General features: G+C 41.4%; 2 protein-coding genes across 2 annotated transcripts; one reads left to right on the top strand and one right to left on the bottom strand.

Moving 5' to 3' along the window:
* The first annotated feature begins 512 nt into the window (after nt 1–512).
* LOC149238243 (uncharacterized) lies at nt 513–6,030 on the top strand. Its single transcript, XM_089369512.1, has 3 exons — nt 513–702; nt 857–1,639; nt 1,862–6,030. Exons 1-3 carry the CDS (start codon nt 513–515, stop codon nt 6,028–6,030), a joined length of 5,142 nt encoding a protein of 1,713 aa, XP_089225638.1.
* A 2,133-nt stretch (nt 6,031–8,163) lies between these two features.
* LOC149238242 (uncharacterized) lies at nt 8,164–9,405 on the bottom strand. Its single transcript, XM_089369511.1, has 2 exons — nt 9,271–9,405; nt 8,164–9,018 (listed from the first exon to the last, which is right to left on the bottom strand). The coding sequence occupies exons 1-2, from the start codon at nt 9,403–9,405 to the stop codon at nt 8,164–8,166; spliced, it is 990 nt and encodes a 329-aa protein (XP_089225637.1).
* Nucleotides 9,406–17,305: the final 7,900 nt, after the last annotated feature.

Raw genomic sequence — 17,305 nt, 5'->3', positions numbered from 1 at the left:
TAAATTATTAAAATCCATAACCTTAATGGTAATAATAATCATTAAATATTTAATATATGTTAATATAATATTATTTATTTTATTGTGTATGAGAAATGTTTATTTATTTTTAATATATTTTAGGATTTAAAGAATAGAAAACTTAGTATATTGTATTAATATTTAATATTATTTAAATTTTTTATTTGAAATTATATTAATATTAATAATAATTAATATATTAATTAATTGCTATATAAATTAATTAATATATTAAACTAATTAATACTAATAAATGTTAATAGCCGTAAACATTGCAGGAGAGGTCGAAAAATGTTGCTGCGGAATGTGGACGGCTAGGGTTTACAGACGGCTAGGGTTTGCAGACGGATGATAGGAGATGAGCGCTGGAGAAAGGAACGTCCAAGAGGATAGGCCGGGGAGACGAACCACGCCTCAACTGCATTTCAGGAAAATAAATCTTCTTCAGCAAAGCTAGGGTAAATTTCTAAGAGACAAGAGTTGAGCCGGAAATGGAAAACCCAAAGGGGAGGGGAGAGATCCCCTCCTTCAAAAAAGTGGTAACAGGGGAGACCAGCGCTAGCGGCATGCAGCATAACCAGAAGGAAAGCTATGCCCCAGTGATGGGCAACCTGTGGCAGAAAAGGATGGGAGGAAAGATACAGCCCAGAGAAGGAAAAATTGCTGGAAGCCCCAATCTGGGTTAGGCTGTTTGGACTTCCCGATGAATTCTGGGACCCAGAAATTCTGGAAGGAATAGGAAACTCAATCAGGAGCTTTGTTAAAATCGCAGAAGCTACGAAACGAGGAAAATATAATTCATATGTGAGGATCTGTGTTTACATGAATCTGGCAGAGCCCCTCCCAGAAAGTATCGAGCTGGAATATCATGATGAAGTTTATCAGCAGCCAATAGACTACGAACACATCCCGTTTAGATGCCGCAAATGCCATGAATATGGCCACCTATACAGGCAATGCCCGCTGAATAAGGAGGAGGAATCACAAAGAAGCCAGGAGGAACATCAGAGAAATGCAGAAAAAATGGAGGAGACAGATAGGGGTTTTCAACAGGTTACAAGGAGAAGGAGACAGAGCAAGGAGGGACCAAAAACCCAAACACAAGAAAAACCCAGTCACACAACAAGTCAAAACAAGTTTCAGGTGCTTCAGAGCGAAAACGAGGACTATGAAGTAAATCTGGAGGACGACGAGGACCCTGGGAACACTCCAATGGAAATCGCCGGTGAAGATAAAGGAAAGGATGCGAACTCAAGAAAAAGCATTGGAGACCGGACGGAAGGAAAGGTGGAAGATACAGCAATGCAATCCCAGATGGATGTGGAAAACCAAGTCGAAAGTGAGGTTGAAGAGGAGAGAATCATGAAACAGCTAATTCAGGAATGGAAATACCTAGATAGCAGATTTATACCGGAAAAGCAGAAACAACTGTATAAGGAGGTATTTCAGAAATATAAAGAGAAAAAAGGAGAGAACTTGGACAAGCAGATAATGATAGGAAACGAACAGGGGAATGGACAGACGAGAATGGACGGCTCTGGCAAAAACAGTAGGAAGAGGGGCCAGAAAATGATGAGCGAAACTATCCAGACTGTGGGAGAAACGTTGATAAACTCAGGTAAAGTGATACCTCTGTCAGAGGTATTCTTCCCCTCCTACCAAAAGTTTTAAATGATTGTTATTAGCTGGAATATTAGAGGCCTGAATAGTAAGGGTAAACAAAGGTATATGAAAGAGAAACTGAAAAAAGAGAAACCTAGCATCATGATTTTACAAGAGACAAAAATTTCAGTTCAACAAATTGAAGGAATAATTGACAAAAATAAACTGCATTATGAAGTTATGGGGCAAGATGCTATTGGCTCTGCAGGAGGTATTGCAATTTTGTGGAATCCAAATGATATCATCTTAGATAGCTGGACCAGCATGAGCAGAGTCCTTACTGGCCTAGGTAGGATAGTAGGAACTAAGGAACAGGTTGTTATTTCAGGGGTTTACGGCCCCCCTTCCCCAGGGGAAAAAGAAAATTTTATAAACAGTTTGAAAACCATCCGCAGATTATATCCAGAAGCTGCTTGGGTCATAGGTGGCGATTTTAATTTAATCAGATCCTTAGAAGAAAAGAAGGGAGGGATAAGGAAGATGGATCACTTCATGGATAAATTCAATGAAATGATAGAGGATTTAAGGTTAGTAGACATTCAGACCATTAATGGGATATGCACCTGGAACAATAGGAGGGGGGGTAAAAACCAAATTGCTTCAAGGCTTGACCGATTCCTAGTATCAGAAGCTGTCATGAACAAGGATGTTTTTGTCGAAGCAAAGATCATACCTTCCCTGGGTTCTGATCATTGGCCGATTAGACTAGAGGTGGATATTAAAGGGAATCGCGGAAAAAGGCCTTTCCGATTTGAAGCCTTCTGGTTAAGGGACCCAGAATTCATCAAGAAAGTTGAAGGATGGTGGAGGCAAAGTACTATTCAGGGCAAAGGAAAAATGCACACGTTCCAATTAAAACTGAAGGAGCTGAAAGGGAGAATCAAAAAATGGAACAAGGAGGAGTTTGGTAATATTATGGAAGACAAACAAAAATTAGAAGGGGAAATGGAATCTCTCCAACAAAAGATGATAATGGAAGGCAGAACAGAGGAAAGTATCAGCAAAGAAGGGGTAATACTTGGAAAACTAGAAGAAAGACGGAAGCAGGAAGAGGTCCTCTGGCGACAAAAATCAAGAATAAAGTGGTTAAGGGAGGGGGAAAGAAACACTAAATTCTTTCATCAGGCCATGATCAAACATAGACAGAGAAACAGGATTCTATCCATCAAAGACAAGAATGGTAATAGAGTGGTTGAGCAAGCTGAGATTGAACAAGTCCTTATTGAACACCATAAAGGAATTTTAAATGAACCGCAAGCCGATCGAATGCAAGCAATTCAGGAAATATGTTCGGCCATCCCGCGCTTAGTCACAGAAGACCAAAATAAGGCGTTGATGAGAGCTGCCACCTTAGAAGAGATAGAGGAAACTGTGAAAGCAATGAAGAAAGGTACTGCTCCAGGCCCGGATGGCTTTACAGTGGATTTTTACCAGGCGGGATGGCACTTCCTGGGGAAAGAGATTCTGGAGCTGGTAGAAGAGTCCCGGATGAACCAGAAGGTATGGCCTGCCATTAACTCCACTTTCTATGCTTTAATTCCTAAAGGTGATAATTTGGAAGACGCCAGTGGTTTCAGACCTATAGCGCTGTGTAATGTTATTTACAAGATTATAACATCCATGATTGCCAAGAGATTAAAACCTCTTCTGGACAAATTAATATCTGCTGAACAAACAGGTTTTGTTGAAGGAAGGCAGATCCTTGATGGTCTGGTTGTTACTCAAGAAGTTATTCATTCCTTAAAAGTAAAAAAGCAAAAGGGTATGATGATCAAATTAGACTTGTCAAAGGCATATGATAGACTAAATTGGAACTATTTGGAAAAAGTCCTGGAAAATTTTGGTTTCAACAGGAGATGGATTGACTGGATTCATAGCTTGATTTCTTCTCCAAACTTTTCTATTCTTGTTAATGGAACCCCCTCGAAAACATTTAATGCTTCTAGAGGTATTAGACAGGGAGACCCATTATCTCCGTTTCTGTTCATTCTGGCTGCTGAAGGGCTGGGTCGCTTTATTAAAAAAGAAAGAGAAGCAAACAGAATAAAAGGTCTTAAGCTATGGGGAAATAATCTGCCCTTAACTCATCAGCAATTTGTTGATGATATTATGTTGTTTGGAGAACCAACAGTCAAAGAAGTAAGGCATCTCAGAAGAATCTTGGATCTATTTGCAGAGGCTTCTGGTCTGGAAATCAATAGAGATAAATCCTGTGTTTTCATATTTAACACAGTGGATCAGGTCAAAACCCACCTCATAAGACTATTGGGCTTTAAGAGAGGAGAACTACCTACGAAATACTTGGGCAATATTTTGGACTTTACCTCCAAAAAGATGAAAAACTGGCAAGGAATCCTGGATAAGCTGAGTAACAAGGTAGCAAATTGGGCATTCAGAGCTTTAAACATAGCTGGCAGAATAGTCCTGGCTAAATCAGTCCTTCAGGCTATCCCCATCTACCCTTTATCGATAATGGCTGCCCCTCTAGGAGTTTGCACAAGAATTAGAGAGGTCATCAGGAATTTTATATGGAGAGGGACTGATCAGAAGAAAAAATGGGCATTAGCTTCCTGGAGTCAATTAACTGAAAGAAAAGAGAAAGGAGGATTGGGGTTGAGGGATCCTGAGATTCTCAACAGAGTTCTGGGAGCGAAACTCTGGTGGCGCTGGCTTAGGGGGGGCAATGATCTTTGGAAAACCATATGGAAAACAAAATACAATATGCCTGATTCTGCAGTTGAGATCTTAAGGCAGAGAGAAACTCCCAAAGGGTCTACAATTTGGGACCTAGCTCGTCTGAACAGGGATTTGGTTGAAAAGCACACCTTCTGGGAGATCCGAGGTGGAGAAGAAGCAAATTTCTGGGAAGATAGGTGGCATCAGAAAGAAAGACTGAATAGAATTCAGGGACTCCAACAGATTCGAGACAGAATAGGAGGAGATAGAACTTATGTCAGAGACTATTGGAGAGCTAATGACCCAGAAGAGAGCTGGAGAATATGGACTGACCCGACGGAGTGGGACAGAGAGCTCAGCCAAGACCAGCAAGAAGCCTACAGAAAGGAGGTAGAATCCAGGAAGATTAAAACCCGCAATGGCAAGGACATCCTTAGGTGGGGGAATTCTATGAAAGGCTCGTTCACCACCAAGGAGGCTTACTATATAACCGTTTCCCAAACTGGAGGTGAAGAGAATCCAGACTGGAAAATTATATGGGAAAGAAATTGGTGGCCGAAAGTCTCCATATTTATATGGTTGGCATCAAAGAATAAGATCTTAACCTGGGATCGAATACAAAAAAAAGGCTTCAATGGCCCATCGAGATGCTGTCTGTGCAACACTGATGGGGAGACCAGAAATCACCTGCTGATAAACTGTCCATTTGCAAGGACTCTGTGGAGGAACGCTAAACGTACCTTTGGCAAACCCGAAATTACCCCCAGTGAATTCAACGAGCTGGTTTTTCAATGGAATAAGGAAATATTTCAGTGTAAAGTGGTCAGAAGAGCGTGGGATCTCATTTCAGGGTTTGTTCTTTGGATGATCTGGAAGGAGAGGAATCGTAGAATATTTCAGAACATAGCAAAAGAACCGGAAATAATTTGGGAAAGAGCAGTCAAGTTAATGCGGGAAACAATCCTGGTTGATAAATGGGTGGGGGAGGATTGGAAGGCCAACCAGGTTGAGGAAGGGATCCTGAACAAATTAAATCTAAAGTTTGAGATGGTCCATCACAAACAAACCTCCAGACAGGAAATGCGGACTCAAAGCCCTGATAAATTCAGCTATCCCAGAGGAAATTTCATAAAATTAAACTTCGACGGGGCCTCGAAGGGGAACCCGGGCGAAGCTGGCTTTGGAGGTATTTTCCGAGACAGCAGCAATCAGGTACGGTGGATTTTCGCAGACTGGGGAGGAGAAATGACAAATAACGAGGCCGAGTTCTGGGCTCTTCATCAGGGTCTGCGGATTGCGGTAAGAAATGGTTACACTAATTTAGAAATTACGGGAGATTCTCAGATTGCGGTGGAAATGCTGAAGAAGCTCAGCAATGGCCAAAGCTGGGAGAAGGTTACAAACAGTTGGCGTACAGCGGGAATTGTCCAGGAAATCGCTGACCTTCTGAAAAGAATTGAATATAGGATTATAAATCATGTTAGAAGGAAAGGGAATCAGGCGGCTGATTTCTTAGCAAATTGGGGATGCAGAGGCCGCGGAAACAAGGTGGATACTCAATGGAGAGCAGTGTGTGGAAACAGGGAGTGGAAGGACCTGGCAGCTATAATCAATGCAGACCATGATCAAGCCACAAGCGGAGATACGAGGATCGATGAGCTGGAGCAATAAGAGGACGTGGAGTCTCCGAACAACGAACCTTGTTCATTCGGGGCAGAGATGGGATATGATCACAGGTAGCAGAGCAGTACAGGGGCGGCGCGCGTGGGGGACGGCCCTAGATCAAAACCAAGGTGAAGATATAAATGATCGCAATCCTAGAGGAGGTGGGAACGGTCTGTCAGACCTCTTGATAGCGGGCATTAAACAAGAAATGATGGCCAAATGCAACGTCACTCTGGCAAGTAACCGGCGGCAAATGAATTCCGACCCGAAGGTGTACGCTGAGGATAAAAATCTAATATATACCCAAATGGGGGAGGAGAAACAGTCATTCAGCTGTTTCCAAATTGGGAGAGTTGCGGATAGTTCTGTTGAGAGACATCAACCCAAGAGAAAGGCTTCCGAGTATCAAAGATTTCCCTGCAGCGGAACAGTGGGCAATATGGAAACAAGGCAGAAATCCAGAGAGGCAGAGGAGAAGCATAATTCATCTGTGGAGGATAAGAGCTGGAAAGGGAAAGGAATTATGAAGGACGACCAACAGACTGAGATCTGGGAAATCGAAGATGAATCCGAGGAGGAGCTGCCCCGAGGGGAAGGGAAGGTGAGGTCCTTCTATCAGGACAGGTTTGCAGGCGAAGAATGTCAGCATATGGAAAACGACAACCCTGCTCCGAAGGAGACGACAGTTCGTCGTTACGGCATGAGAAAACGAGCGATGAGCCCTGACAAAGGTGCGGACCAGAGCAGGAAGAGGGGCCGTGGACAGGGAAGGAGGATGCAGGAGAAAGGGGAGAATTCTGGGCAAGATTCGAAACCCGTTAAACCGCCAAGGAGGACGGTGAATCATAGAGTCCGGCGAGCTGAAAGGGCCTACCAGCGAAACACAAACCCGGCAGTCAGAAGAGTCATGCAGTTCCTGGAGGAAGAGTCCCTCCAAGACCAGTCTGAGGATGAAATGGAGGATTGGGAGTTTCTGCTTCACGATCCAGGCCATACCAGGGGACGAATGTCCTTATTCAAGCAATCCTTGCACATATACTGGGTTATGAAGAGGCTGATGGCAAAAGCCCTTGAACAAGTAGCCAAGGAGATGGTCGAGTTAGCTAAGGGAGATCCGGATCTACGCAGAGAATTGAGCTACATTCGCATTACGATGGCGAAACAAGAGGAAAAGATGGACACTATTCTTCAGCTGCTGAAGGGGAATCAACATGATGCAGAGCGAGAAGCAAGTCCGCCTCCAGCTATGGATAATGCTTGACACGAGATATGTTTAGGAAATCCCATAATCTTTATAGTATCAGTTTTTTGTCTGATTTAGATAGAGACATATACTTCTTGCAGAATAGTAGTATGAGAAAATCTCAGGATTGCCTTGTTTATTTAGCTAAGATTATCAGATTATGGGCCTACTTCTTTTGGGTAGCAATAAAAAACTATAGATGGTTTAAGTACCCGGTTTCCCCATGTGGGTGGGTCTTCAATATTTTTGATACTATGTAATGGTTTATTTTCTATCCAATAATAGAAAGGGTTCCACCTCAGCTTACAAAAAAAAAATTGTTAATAAATCAATATTAATAATGTTAATAAATATTAATAGTGTTAATAAATATTAATAATACTTAATTAATAATGTTAATAAATATTAATAATACTTAATTACTAATCACTTAATAATTAATTAACAGTAATTAATATTAATAATAATTAATATATTAATTAATTGCTATATAAATTGATTAATATATTAAACTAATTAATATATATATATTTTTTGACAGAAACGGTTAGATGATGTATTAATTCTCGGCGAAAAATGCCTCATTGCAGATTACAATAAATAGACAGAATTCAGATTTCTCTTCGGATAGGAACCAGATGATTTCCCCCCTAGTGAGTCTGCGAATTCTTTGGACTATCATACGATTGGTCTTCTCTATCTTTCCTGATTTACATAAATAGACAAACTGCTCCAATAAAAGACAGTAAAACATTTTAAACTAATAGTCAAGGGATGGGATCCCAGCCTTCATCTTCATTTCTTAGCAGGACTCCTGGAGAGAGGGGAGCCGCTTTGTTGGCTTCAGCATCGGCTTCTTTATTGTTATCTCTCTTTACATGGAATAATTTCAGGTTCTAAAAGGAATTTATAAGAGTTCTAATTCTTTTCATCAATCTTGAGAGCCTTAGATCAGTAGGAAGGGAGCTGTCAACAATGATCTTAATGATGGATTGGGAGTCCCCAAAAACAATTGCATCTTTGATACCCAAGGATATGAGCTGTTTGAGGCCCTGAAAGAGAGCCAGAGCTTCGGCTTGGATGCTTGTGTTGAAGCCCGCGCCCCAGGAAAATCTTAGTTCAGTTCTGTTCTCAGCATTTTTGATTACTCCACCTGCACCGGATCTGCCAGGGTTGCCTTTTGCTGCCCCGTCAAAAAAGAGAATGTATCTTGCCTTCTTGCTGCAAAAATCAGAAAAATCTACAGCATCCAATCGAATTTGCCAATTTTTATGGAGAGGAGGGGATCTGATAATATCAGTGAAATTGAGATGAAGATGAGCGCCCCATGCAGCTTCTTGGTCACTTAAATCTGCTCTGTCCAGCTGATCGCCCAAACAGTCTCTTAGGTGGCATTTGATTTTTTCCCATATGATCTTAAGGTCACTTTTTTTGTCTCTGAAAATACGCTGGTTTCTTTCCAGCCATATATGCCAGCAAATGAGTTTAGGGAGGATGAGCCAGGCATCTTTAATGTGGGCGTTCTGAAGGGAGCCTCCTGGAAACCTTGACTTCCAATTAGCAAACAGGTCTGCGCAGCGATTTGGCAAGGCGAAGCCAGCATTCCATGGTTTTAAGGCCTCGGTCCAGAGATCAGCGGAGAAATTGCAGCGGAGCATAAGGTGGGGGGCATTTTCCTCATCAGTTTCACATAACGAGCAGCGGGATGGCCCGCTGTAACCTCTTCTGCGCAGCCTGTCGTCTGTCAATATCTTTTGATGGCATAAAAGCCAGCTGAAAACATCAATTTTAGGAATTGAGGTCCGCGACCATATCCCTTGCCATGGCTTCGGATCAGGGGGAACGTGAGGTCGAAGGGAGAGGAGTTTATAACCAAGCGCCACTGTGTATCGACCAGATGATGGCCCCCATCCCCTAATGTCGGGTTTCCTGGAATTTAAAGGTGCTTTGCCTGCTAAGAGGGATCAGAGGGAGACGAGATCTCTGGAGAGGTTGTGAGGTACCTCGATGTCAATCCAGTTCTTCCATTTTCCATTTTCCCATTGAGAGATATCCCAAAGCGTTTTTAGGCCTGCTCTGTCCATCCATTCTCTCAGCATCAGCAAAGAGTAGTCTTCAGAGAGGGGCTCACTGTCCATGATTCGATCATCCCAAATGCTGATTTGCTTACCATTTCCAGGAATCCATTGTGCGTGGAGATTGATCAAGGGGGGCGCTTTGATGCACAGTTTGTGAACTAGCATTCCAGTTTTTGGTTTGGGTTTGTCCAGGCAACGGGTTCTCTATCCACTAAAATATTTCCTCCACATCGCAACCTGAGCCCAACCCGGCTTTGGAGCTATAATCCTCCACAGGAGTTTTGCACCCAAGGCAATGTTTTGCTTGCTGAGATTCTTGAAGTTGAGACCTCCTTCCATTCTGGGCAGTGAGACTGTGTCCCAGTTAATAAGGGGAATTTTTTTCTCGTTATCTTTCCCACCTTTCCAGAAGAAAATCCTGATGTAATCCTCCATTTTTCTCATAATACCTGTAGGTGCCATCGTGACTGCAGCTTGGTAAGTAGGAAGGCTGTTCAAGACAGCTTTGACCAGCACTGTCTTTCCAGCCAAGTTGAGCCAGTTGAATCCCCAAGTGTGAATTTTGAGCTTGAATTTTTCCAATAACGGCATCCAATCTTTGCTGAGGGCCCTTTTTTGGAAAACAGGGAGCCCCAAATATTTGAAAGAGATCCAGGAAGAGGAGGCTGCAAATCCAAAGCAGTTGGAGATAGCTTGGAGGAATCTGGGGGAAGAGTTCCAGCAGTAAATGTGACATTTGCCTTTGTTAATTCTGCTTCCTGAGTCTTCATAGTAAGCATACAACACTTCTTTGAAATGATTAGTCGTGGACAAGGAGGCAACACCCAGCAAGAGAGAGTCATCTGCAAATAGGGCATGGTTTATGTTTTTTACACCTCTTGCAATGCTCAGTCCCGTTATTTCTTGGTCATTCTGCTTTTTTATTAGAAGGAAACTTAGGACAGAATCTTGGAGGACAAAGAGTAAGGGGGAAAGAGGGCATCCTTGTCTTAGCCCTCTAGTGGCTTTAAAAAAGTCAGTTGCCCTCCCATTTACCAAAGGGGCAATCCAGGGCTCGCTGATACAAGCTTTGATCCAATTGATGAATTTGAGTCCAAAGCCAAATTTGTGGAGGACCTCAAACAAGAATCTGTGTCTTACCCTGTCAAAGGCACTTTCAAGGTCTAGTTTAATGACCATTCCTTTCTCTTTCCGAATCAGACTTGAATGAATCACCTCTTGGACTAGAATAAAGTTATCAACAATCTGCCTTCCCTGGATGAAGCCTCCCTGATTCTCGGGGATGATGTCAGGAAGGATGGTTTTTAATCTGTTTGCAATAACTTTTGTTATCAACTTGTAGCCTATATTGCAGAGGGAAATAGGGTGAAATCTGGAGAAGGAGCTGGCACCTTTTTCCTTAGGAATAAGGGCCAAGAAAGCTGAGTTGGTGCTTCCCCCAATTTTCTGGCATGCTTGAGACTTCCTCACCATTCTGCACAAGTCTTTTTCCACTATCTGCCAACAGCTCTGCAAGAATCTAGCTGTGAAGCCATCCGGCCCCGGGGCCTTATTTGGCTCCATTGCGAAGAGAGCTGTTTTAATTTCGTTACTGGTGACTTCTGCTTCTAAGTACTGCTTCTTATTGGTAGTGATCAGCGAGGGAACCTCGTTCACAGTATTTAATGCAAGCCCCTGTCCCTCTTCTTCATTATACAACTTTTTGAAATGAAGGTATGCTGCCTTTTTTATACTTTGCATGTCTTTATGGCTTATATTCTCTTCCTTGATTTCTGAGATGGAGTTGAAACATTTCCGGGCTTGGGCTTGCTTGTGGAAGAAGGAGGAGTTTCTGTCTCCAACCTTAAGCCAAAGCCTACTGGATTTGACCCTCCAGTAATCTTTCTCAGCCAGACTTGCCTTGAGAAATTTTCCTTGTAGCCTAGCTTCCTTGTCTAAAATTTCTTTTGTAATTTCTTCCTTTTCCGACTTCATATGATGGATCTCAAGGCTTTCTTGGATCTTTTTCCTTTCCACTGCTAGGTTAGGAAGGGATTTGGCCTAGGATTTCAAAGCAACTTTCACTCTCCTGAGCTTTTCCTCCCATACATAGAAGGCAGAACCATTAACTGGTTGCTTCCAAGTATCTTTTACCAGCTGCATGAAGGTTTGTTCTTTAACCCAGAGGGGGCTGAATTTAAAAGGAATGGGGCCTTGATTCATGTGTGCCAGCAGATCGAGCTTGATGGGTCTGTGGTCTGAAACACTGCATGGAAGAATATTCATTCTAGAATCTAATCCAAAGAGAAGAAACGAACTTTGTACAAAAAAACGATCTAACCTTGCAGCGATGTGCCTTAGGCCGAGTCTTTTGTTGGACCAGGTGTATTTGCCCGACGAGGGTTTTATGTCAATCAGGTCCCAATCCTGAAGCAGATCCTCAACCCATTCTCACGCTGGATCCCTTACAATGCTTCCTCCATGCTTTTCAGCTAGAGAGAGGGTTAGATTAAGGTCCCCTGCGATGATGACATTCTTTAAGTCTTCTGAGTCTGCCATATTTCTGATGGAATCCCAGCAGCTCTTTTTCTCACCTGCGCTGGTTGGAACATACACATTGAAGAGGCAGAAGGTCTCATTTGAATCCATGTGTTGTAGTTTGGTGAACAGCCAATGGGTGTTGGCGAATTCTTTGATTTTTGAAACTTTGTTTGCGTTCAAAAGGGTGCCCAGTCCTCCTGATGCACTGCGGGCTGAAACAGCTTGCCCTTCACTTCTTTTCTACAGTTTATTGACTCAGTGGAGGAAGGAATTATCCTCCATTTTAGTCTCCTGGATGAGGAGTATATCAGGAGATTCAGTTCTTATCAGGCTTCTAACGGCTTCTTCTTTTTTTCTGCTCCCCATACCCTTACAGTTCCAGGAGACGATCTTCATCACTTGGTTTTTGAGTGGGGAGCTCCTTTAGAGATCTGGTGCTGATTTCTACTCATCTTCAGAGTTTTTGCCAAGAGTTTCTCGAGGGTTGGTTGGCTTCCTTGAAGTTTGTCTTTATAAGTCTCCTGTTCTCTTTTCTCGCGAGCAGATTTGTGGCCTCTCAATGATCTTCTAGGCGAGAAGTGTGAATCCCCTATTTCACCTTCCCCTTCTGAGTCCTCTAAACCTTGCTCTTCCTCGGCGTCTTTTGTGGGAATGTCGTTTTGCTTGTCTGGACTAGGATCAGCTTCCTTTGATCCCGAAGGGACCTCCATGTGGGGTGATGCTTCCTTCTGGCTCTCTATTCCTTTAGGATCTTCTGATGTTGAGCTTAACGGCGTAAATTTGTTACCTTGATATTCCATGGGGGAAGCTTGAGTCGCAGGGCCTGGCTGGGGGACCTTGTCGTTCTTATTTCCTGGTCTAGGGTTTTTGTGAGCATTTTTGGTCCTTTTGACCTGTGTCCATCCTTCCTCCTTGTTTTTTTCCCTTTCACTATTCTTTGGGCAGTTACGGGAAAAGTGGCCATAGACATGGCACTTTCTGCACTTAAACGATAGCTGCTCATAATCCAACTTTTGGAGGTGCACCTTTCCAACCTTTATTTTTATTACCTCAAGCAGACCCACCTCAAGATCAACTTTGACATAGATTCGAGCATAATCAAATTGATATTTGCTGTTGGCTCGGTCTATGAACTTGCCCAATGTATTCCCAATGTGTTTAAGAGATTCCCAGTTCCAGCAGTGCATAGGCAGATTGGGCAGTCTAACCCACACTGGAACGACTGTGGGAACGTCGACTGATGGATCAAAGTCAGGCGTCCACTTGTTGAGATACAGCCCTTGAGGGCCCATGAAATAGGATCCATTACGAATATCAGTTCCTTATCCTCCTTTTCAACAAATTCGAAGAGGAAGAAACCCTTCCCTAGGAAGTATGAGGTGACTCTGTGGTTGATCAGCGGTGCCCAATTCCTTGCTACCCAGCTGTCCATGGTTTTGAGGGAGGGCCAGAGTCCAGTGAACTGCCCGATGAAAGCTTTCTTTGACAATGAGAGTGCAACTTGAATCATCCCCTTAGGAGGGAGCTCGATCTCAGGAATATCATCTAAACGCTTAACAAACTTTGCGGCTTCAACTGCTTTCTTCTTTGGGAGAGAATCCAACAGTTTTATGAACGCCTCTGCAGCAGAACCTTGAGGTGTTGACGGATCCATATTACCGACGGCTTAGCTCAGATGGGGCGAGCTTGCCCTGGATTCAACTCTCATAGTCCACGATCCAACCCAGAGAAAGGAGGGGCACCGCACTGAGGGGTATAGATTGGGTAGGGATCGAGAAAAGAACACCGCGCAAGGGAGAGTCCACGCCAGGGAGCCACCAAGGCGGCAAACAGGGCCGAGGCTGGATCAAGTGCAGTGGGAGCTAGGTCGAAGATCATTCTTCGTGTAACCTCCAAGTCCAGTAACCGTTTTTCAAGTTAAACTAATTAATATTAATAAATGTTAATAATGTTAATAAATCAATATTATTAATGTTAATAGATATTAATAGTGTTAATAAATATTAATAATACTTAATTAATAATCACTTAATAATTAATTAACAGTAATTAATATGAATACTTGATAATTAATATTAATTAATATTACGACATCATAATTAATAATTAATATTAATAATTAAAATAGTACCCATTATTATGATTTATTTATTTTAACTTAAGAATAAAATTTTTAATAGTAGTTAATGATAATGGTAATAGCTATTACTGTAATTATTGTATTTAAATGTTAATTATTATTATTGTTATTATTATTATTAAAATAGGGTTACTAACTATTAAATATTAGAATAGGAGAGGGATACCTTACCTACTGAATGCTATACCTGGGACGTGTTGGCGATCTTGATTTCTCTGATCAAGGGAAGCCAGCTCCCACTAATATCCATACCATTGTCTATGTTAAGATTATGAGGATGTTTGATAATTTCAAGTGCTTCTATGATCTTTCGTTTATGATGCTACTCTTCCCTTGCGACAATTGAGGCACTTTCCAAGCAGATATGGTGTTTAGTTTTTGAGGAGTGCTCCGCCAAGGCTGAAGTACGAGATCTTTCATTCCTAATATCAGCTCCATGTTCCTTGAGTCTTGTCTGCAGGGAACGACCTGTTTCACCAATGTAGCTTTTGCCACATGAACAATCTATTTTATAGACTCTTTTAAGCTGATTTTTATCAATATCATCTTTTACAGACCTCATACCTTGCCTAATAGTTCCAGGTGCTGAGAATTGCATGATTATGTTTTCCTTCCTTATGATTTTAGCAATTTTGTCTGTTACTCCATGAATATAAGGTAGAAAAATCCTACCACATTGAGGTTGGTCTTGAGCCTTAGGTTCATGAGATAACAACCTTCTTTCAACTTTCTCTATGGCTCTTTTAATCTCTTGTTCTTTCTAGCCTATACTCTTAAAGGTTGAATCTAAATGCTGCTTTTCTTCATTCAGATGCTCAGAATCAGAAATTCGAAGGGCTCTGATAGCAAGAGTGTTTAGAACACCAAACTTCTGGGCTGGGTGATGGTGGGAATCAGCATGGAGGTAACTTTCTATGTGGGTTGACTTCCTGAAAACCATATGCCCTAAAGAGCCATCCTCTTTTTTGATGATGAGAATGTCTAAAATGGGATGCTCATGTTTTCTTCTAGTTCCATTGTAAATTTTATTTCTGGAGAGATAGAATTTAGGTGAATAAAAAACTTGTCAAGCTCTGTTTTACCATGAGTCCATTTTATATTGGTATCATCGACAAATCACTTCCACCAGGCTGGTTTTAAAGGGTATGATTCAAGGGATTTCTTTTCAAAGTATTCCATGTATAGGTTGGCCACGATTGGCGAAAGGGGTGATCCCATTGCCACACCAGATGTCTGCTCATAAAATATTCCTTGGAAGGTGAACACAGTTGACCTCAAGTAGATTTCAGCCAATTTTGCAGTCCCTGGATCAGTAACATATTTTATAACCTGAATGGCTTCATCAAGAGGAATCTTGGGGAATAAGGATACTACGTCAAAGCTAACAAGGATGTCATCACGCTCTATCCTCTCATTTTTAATAAGATTCACAAAGTCATGGGAGTCTTTGATGAAGGAATCAGTATTTCCGACAAGGGGCTTAAGAATTTTAGCAACATACTTAGCAAGTTCATAGGTTGGGGAACCAATAGTATTAACTATTGGTCTAAGAGGAACCCCTTCTTTATGGATCTTGGGTAATCCATAAATTCTTGGGATAGTTTCACAGGAAGGGATTAATTTCTTCTTTAATTTATCGTCAAGGTTGGAATCTGAAATGATCTTTTTTACATCCTTCATAATTTTGGGGATGGGATTACTGCTCAGCTTCTTATAACTGCCACATTTTAGGTGTTCATTCATTTTGCATACATAGTCTTCTTTATCCAAGATCACTGCTGCTCCTCCTTTATCCGCCTTAAGAACCACAATCTTGTCATTGCTTCACAAGGATTTGAAGGCTCTTTGTTCTTCTTTACTCAAGTTGCTTTTGGGAGTTTTGGCTTTTCTCATGATGAGAGAAAATTCTTGTCTTAATGTTTCTTTATCTTCCAAAGGAAGGTTATTAATCCCATCCTCTATGCGACATATCATCTTCTCAATATGAAGGTTTTTAGGAGCAACCGCAAACCCCAAACCTTCGCTAAGGACATTAATGACTTCAAGATCTAACTCCTCGGAAGACAGATTGACCACTTTTCTTTTTAATTTTGTCTCAAAGTTGTTTGCTGAAGACTGACTTTTTTCATTCTGGAAACTTTTGTCTAAACCCTGATTGCTATTGTTAATTCCAGTTCCATCTTTGGTATTACCTGAATACTGATTATGCGTACCTTGATTGCTGCTGTCATCTGCGATATTATTGATGCAATCATTGTCTAAACAATTTCCATTGTCGCCAGTGCTAAGCGCATTACCTTTGACCACTAAATAATGATTAATGCTGCCAATTCCACTATCTAAAACATGATTCTGCGTACCATCACTGCAACCGCTGACTTGATTGTTATCAGTGGAGCCTGTGCTATGTGTATTATCAGGGTTTTTGCTAGAATCAACCCTTGTATTATCTAAACCCTGATTGCCGCTGTCATCTGCGCTATGAGAATTACCTGTATCATGATCAAGTGTATTCTCGCTGTTTAAAACAAAATTCTGCGTATGATTATCCATGCTGCATAATACGTCATGCATATTGATGTCTAAAACCAGATTCTGCGTATTGTTTAAACTGTTCACATTGCCGTTAGTGTTAAACGCATTCACTTTGGACATACAATTATGGTTAACGCTGCCATTCGAGTGATTTAAAACGTGGTTCTGCGCCCTGTCCAGCCCGCTGTTAATGCCTGTGTTATCCTTAACGCTGCTATTCCAGTTGTTTAAAATGACATTATGTGTAATATCACTACAAACGTTGTCCATTATGTTGTTAATGCCTGCGTTATGCAAATTATCAGCGCTTTCGGTCTCCTGTAAGTTTATTGGCGTTAATTTTGCCGATGAACCTCTGTCTGGCAATGAGCTGTGACTCAAATTGTTATCGCTTGCGCTAACCGATATTGAGCCTGATACTTTTGAGTCTTCAATGATAGGGTTCAGTGTTTCAACTTTATAACGTGATTTGCTTAATAGATTGGACAATTTCTTGCGCTGCCTTGCTTGAGCAATTTGTCCTTCATTATCAGCTTTCAGAGCGGTCCTAGCATCAATAATAGACCATAGATTCTTGTTGATGTTGTTAGCTAGTTTAAATACAATAATTACAGTAATAGCTATTACCATTATCATTAACTACTATTAAAAATTTTATTATTAAGTTAAAATAAATAAATAAATAAATCATAATAATGGGTACTATTTTAATTATTAATTATGATGTCATAATATTAATTAATATTAATTATCAAGTATTAATAT

This window comes from Pinus tabuliformis, chromosome 8 (genome assembly GCF_031772625.1).
Source record: "Pinus tabuliformis cultivar Carrire ecotype Pingquan chromosome 8, CPIR1, whole genome shotgun sequence".
NCBI lineage: Eukaryota > Viridiplantae > Streptophyta > Pinopsida > Pinales > Pinaceae > Pinus > Pinus tabuliformis.
The sequence above is the reverse complement of the archived record's forward strand: the minus strand, read 5'-3'. Positions and strand labels throughout refer to the sequence as shown.

Bases quoted from the DNA above. Each gene is read 5' to 3' on its own strand.
- LOC149238242 (XM_089369511.1), bottom strand. From the start codon at position 9,405: ATGGACAGTGAGCCCCTCTCTGAAGACTACTCTTTGCTGATGCTGAGA. The intron at 9,019-9,270 runs GTACCTCACAAC...TGCCATCAAAAG, and splicing joins AGAACTGGATTGACATCGAG to ATATTGACAGACGACAGGCT.
- LOC149238243 (XM_089369512.1), top strand. From the start codon at position 513: ATGGAAAACCCAAAGGGGAGGGGAGAGATCCCCTCCTTCAAAAAAGTG. The intron at 703-856 runs GTTAGGCTGTTT...TGAATCTGGCAG, and splicing joins TGCTGGAAGCCCCAATCTGG to AGCCCCTCCCAGAAAGTATC. The intron at 1,640-1,861 runs GTAAAGTGATAC...TGCATTATGAAG, and splicing joins AGAAACGTTGATAAACTCAG to TTATGGGGCAAGATGCTATT.